The following is a 2,735-nucleotide window of genomic DNA, read 5'->3' on the forward strand; positions in this document are numbered from 1 at the left end:
CCGGCCCACGCTGCGCCTGGGCTGGGACTGGTCCCGCCGGCGCAGGGTAGCAGGAAACTCTCCGCACACTCACCGGACCTGGGCTAGGACTGGGTCTAGTACACATATATTTAAATACATGGAAGTACATATATATTTAAAAGTATGTCTATGTAATTAAGCAAAACATTTTAAAGTCTACATATACATCTATCATACTTTTTTAAGAGTCTGCAGAGCAATCCATTGTACAGATGAAGCATAAGATTTATTGTGGTCAATATCTGCATATGTTATAAAACATGCTTTTAACAATTTCTAGGTATACAGTCCAGTAACATTAATTGCATCTAATTATATTTTAACCCTTTTTGTGACTGATGGACCTTAAAATTGTTTCTATAAAATTTATATTAGAAAAAATACGCTCAAGGAAATGTTTTTGTACACGCAGATTTATATATTTCGGCTGGATTATCAGAAGGATGTATCTGGATGTCTGAGATTAACACATTGTAGATTATGCATATAAATGTTTTTGTCAAACACTCTTAAGTTTCTCTGTGATAAGGCTCTACCAATGTATACATTCATTAACAATAAATGAGAGCATTTGTGGAGAAAAGACAAAATTAAAGTAACTATTGATACAGTTGAACTTGTGTCTATAAATTCATTATTGTGAGTAATTCTTTAAAGATCATGTTGTGTTTAGTGTCTGCTAATTTCCTAGGTGTTTATTTTTGTCATGTAGCTGTTAAAGGAACTAAGTATAGAGGCATCATTTACACAGAGTGAAATCCTCATGCTGCGTATTCCCAGTCTGAGAGACGCATGAATCTGAGACGTGGAAAGCCCTATACAATGTGTTCATCAATTCAGGGTTTCCTCATGCCTGCTCCCCAGGGTCTGCCCAACTCAAAGTGATTAGTGAAAAATAGGGAATTCCTCATAGCACCATTTTTCCATTGTGTAAGATGCAAATATTTCCACCTAGTCTTTCACTCCATTTTTTGTTGATAATGAATTCTAAAATATGAAAGATTACTTTTTCTGAGTGGCTAAACACAAGCTTTTTCTATCTTGACATCTGACTTTCTTTTTATCTGATATATTCTATCAGACTGTATTGTCATGTTGTAAAAATTATTCTCTTATTTTTTATAATGTTTTACTTTTCTTATATTCACTGACTATTTTGATGCAAATATTTGGTGTGAGATGAATTTCCAACTTTAACTATCTTGGATGTTACATTTATTCTTTGGTAGGGATCCAACCTTATTCTTTTCAAATAAGCATAAATTTCTCAATCATTTATTAAGTAACCTGTCCTTTGCTCTTTCATTTTTATACTGCCTTATCTTACCCAAATTAAACATAAATTTGGATTTGAATCCTCAATACTACAGGCCTTTGTGCCATACTTCTTTTTGCATGAACTACTTCAACCACATTAGCTTCAGTGGTTCCTCAAGCTCACCAAATCTAGTCCTGATTCTGGAATTCTACTTTCTACTTCCTACTCTTTGTTCCTTTCTTTCTTCTTTCCTTCAGTTACATTTTCCACTTTAGATTTGTTTCTGGTCCATGAATTTTTAAAATCTTTTAAAAATATATAAACATCGCCGTGCGCCCCGGAAGCCACCCGCGCCCCGACCCCGGCGGCCTGAGGGGCGGCGCGGCGGTCGGGGCCGCGGGTCCGACATGGCTTCGGCGGGAGGCGGCGACAGCGAGGTCTCCGCGACGGAACCCGAGCGTCCCCAGCCCCGGCCCTTCCTTATCGGGGTGAGCGGCGTCAGGGCGAGCGGGAAGACCACCGTGTGTGAGAAGATCATGGAGCTGCTGGGCCAGAACGAAGTGGACCACCGGCAGCGCAAGCTGGTCATCCTGAGCCAGGACCGCTTCTACAAGGTCCTGACCGCAGAGCAGAAGGCCAAGGCCCTGAAGGGCCAGTACAACTTCGACCACCCAGATGCTTTTGATAACGATTTGGTGCACAGGACTCTGAAAAACATCGTGGAGGGCAGAACTGTGGAGGTCCCCACCTATGCATTTGTGACCCACACAAGGTTGCCAGAGACCACAGTGGTGTACCCTGCTGATGTGGTGCTGTTCGAGGGCATCCTGGTGTTCTACAGCCAAGAGATCCGGGACATGTTTCACCTGCGCCTCTTTGTGGACACAGACTCTGACGTCAGGCTGTCCTGGAGGGTTCTGCGAGATGTGCACCGAGGGCGGGACCTGGAGCAGATTCTGACCCAGTACACCACCTTCGTGAAGCCAGCCTTTGAGGAGTTCTGCCTGCCGACAAAGAAATATGCTGACGTGATCATCCCCTGTGGGGCTGACAACACGGTAGCCATCAATCTGATAGTGCGGCATATCCAGGACATTCTCAATGGTGACCTCTGCAAGCGGCACCGGGGCGGCGCCAATGGGCGCAACCACAAGAGGACCTTTCCTGAGCCACGGGACCACCCCGGGGTGCTGGCTTCTGGCAAACGGTCACACCTGGAGTCCAGCAGCAGACCCCACTGAGTGCCTCGGGCACTCACCAGGCTGGAAGCACAGCTGCCACGGCCTCTTGCTAGTCCTGGTGGAATTGGGACCAAGGCGTCTTCATGTGGAGGGCGTGGCGTGGGTCACTGAAGCAGCTTCTAGCTTCCCGCTGCTTCAGGCAAGGAGGTCGGTGTGGGAGAATCCTGTGGCACCTGAAGGAGTGTGAGTCCTGTACTTTTGGGAAAGCGGAAACA

The 2,735-nt window shown here is 45.1% G+C and overlaps 1 protein-coding gene across 1 annotated transcript; it reads left to right on the plus strand.

Moving 5' to 3' along the window:
- Nucleotides 1-1,612: 1,612 nt before the first annotated feature.
- On the plus strand, nucleotides 1,613-2,529 carry LOC101584958 (uridine-cytidine kinase 1). The gene has a single exon (XM_023721570.1). It carries the CDS (start codon nucleotides 1,687-1,689, stop codon nucleotides 2,518-2,520), a length of 834 nt encoding a protein of 277 aa, XP_023577338.1. The 5' UTR covers nucleotides 1,613-1,686; the 3' UTR covers nucleotides 2,521-2,529.
- Nucleotides 2,530-2,735: the final 206 nt, after the last annotated feature.

This window comes from Octodon degus, unplaced genomic scaffold, assembly GCF_000260255.1.
Source record: "Octodon degus isolate 3935 unplaced genomic scaffold, OctDeg1.0 scaffold00083, whole genome shotgun sequence".
NCBI classification, from domain to species: Eukaryota; Metazoa; Chordata; class Mammalia; order Rodentia; family Octodontidae; genus Octodon; species Octodon degus.